Below are 1,101 nucleotides of genomic sequence, written 5' to 3' on the forward strand. Positions count from 1 at the left end.
CCCCCCCCCCCCCCCCCCAGAGACCCTCGGGGGGCCCCTTTAACCCGATGATGAGCCGATAGTAACCGGTCTGTTTGTGTGTTCACCCAGAACACTCGTCACCAGCTGCAGTCGGGGCCAAACCCCAAAAACTAACCGTCCACAGCAGCGGGGGGGTCCCTGCGTGGGACGCTGAGACCGAGCAGACGTCTTCAACCAATCAGGTGAGAGGACTGTATATAGTCCATTTTATAGCATTGTAAAACAAATGGAAGTGTTTTTGAAATAGTATTGAGTAAACGTTGACATATTCCAGTCTGTGATTATCATCAACATCCATTCCTTTAATTTTAGTCTCAATAATTCCTAATTTCTGCTTTTCTAACTCAAACATTAGGTATTATTTCCTATAAATGAGGTTTAAATTCTAAAGTTAATAAGTTAGTGTTACGCAGTGTTAAACGTCAAGAAAGTGACAAACATTGAACAAAAAGCATCAAAACTGATGGAAAAAAAGGGACAAACACGTAAGAAAAAGTTAAAAACATCATTAAAAAACATCAACAAAAGTGTTAATTTTCCATTGTGACGGTAAGAGGACACGAGGGTTAAAGCTACTTTTGAAGTGGTAGTTTCCTATTGCACTCGAACGCAGCACCGACTCGGTCTCTACGGCAACGCCTGACAGAGGAAAAGATGGTTTACAGTAAGTTTTAAAAACAACAAATCACTAAACATAACGTTAAAATGAAAATGTAGAACAACTCCCTGCAAAAACGTGAGAAAAAAGTCAAAAACCGGTTAGAAAGCATCAAAAGTGTTGGTTTGATTTTCAATGTTGACATGACGACGACACGAGGGGGAAGCCCCCCAGAGGAAGTTAAATGGCAGGTGTGTTTGTTTTATCCAACTTTTTATCTTCTGCCCTCAGGGTTCTGCGGAGGAGCCGAGCGATCCAGATGTTTTGATAAAGGAGGAAATCGTAAAAGAAGAGAAGGAAGACGAGCTGCTCCCTAACCAGGACGGTGAGGAGAACCTCTCAGACTCCAACAGGACTTCATTTAACCCCCATGTTGTCCTCATGGTGCCCCCATGGTGTCCCCATGGTGTCCCCATGGTGTC

General features: G+C 43.4%; 1 protein-coding gene across 1 annotated transcript in view; it reads left to right on the plus strand.

Annotated features, from left to right (window-relative positions):
* The window catches only part of LOC117953956 (zinc finger protein 784-like), a 2,808-nt gene that overhangs the window by 219 nt on the left and 1,488 nt on the right, over positions 1 to 1,101 (plus strand). The window contains exons 2-3 of the mRNA XM_034887373.1: positions 91 to 203; positions 911 to 1,004. Coding sequence (XP_034743264.1) covers positions 91 to 203; positions 911 to 1,004 — 207 coding nt within the window. The remainder of the gene's footprint in view (positions 1 to 90; positions 204 to 910; positions 1,005 to 1,101) is intronic.

This window comes from Etheostoma cragini, chromosome 12 (genome assembly GCF_013103735.1).
Source record: "Etheostoma cragini isolate CJK2018 chromosome 12, CSU_Ecrag_1.0, whole genome shotgun sequence".
NCBI classification, from domain to species: domain Eukaryota; kingdom Metazoa; phylum Chordata; class Actinopteri; order Perciformes; family Percidae; genus Etheostoma; species Etheostoma cragini.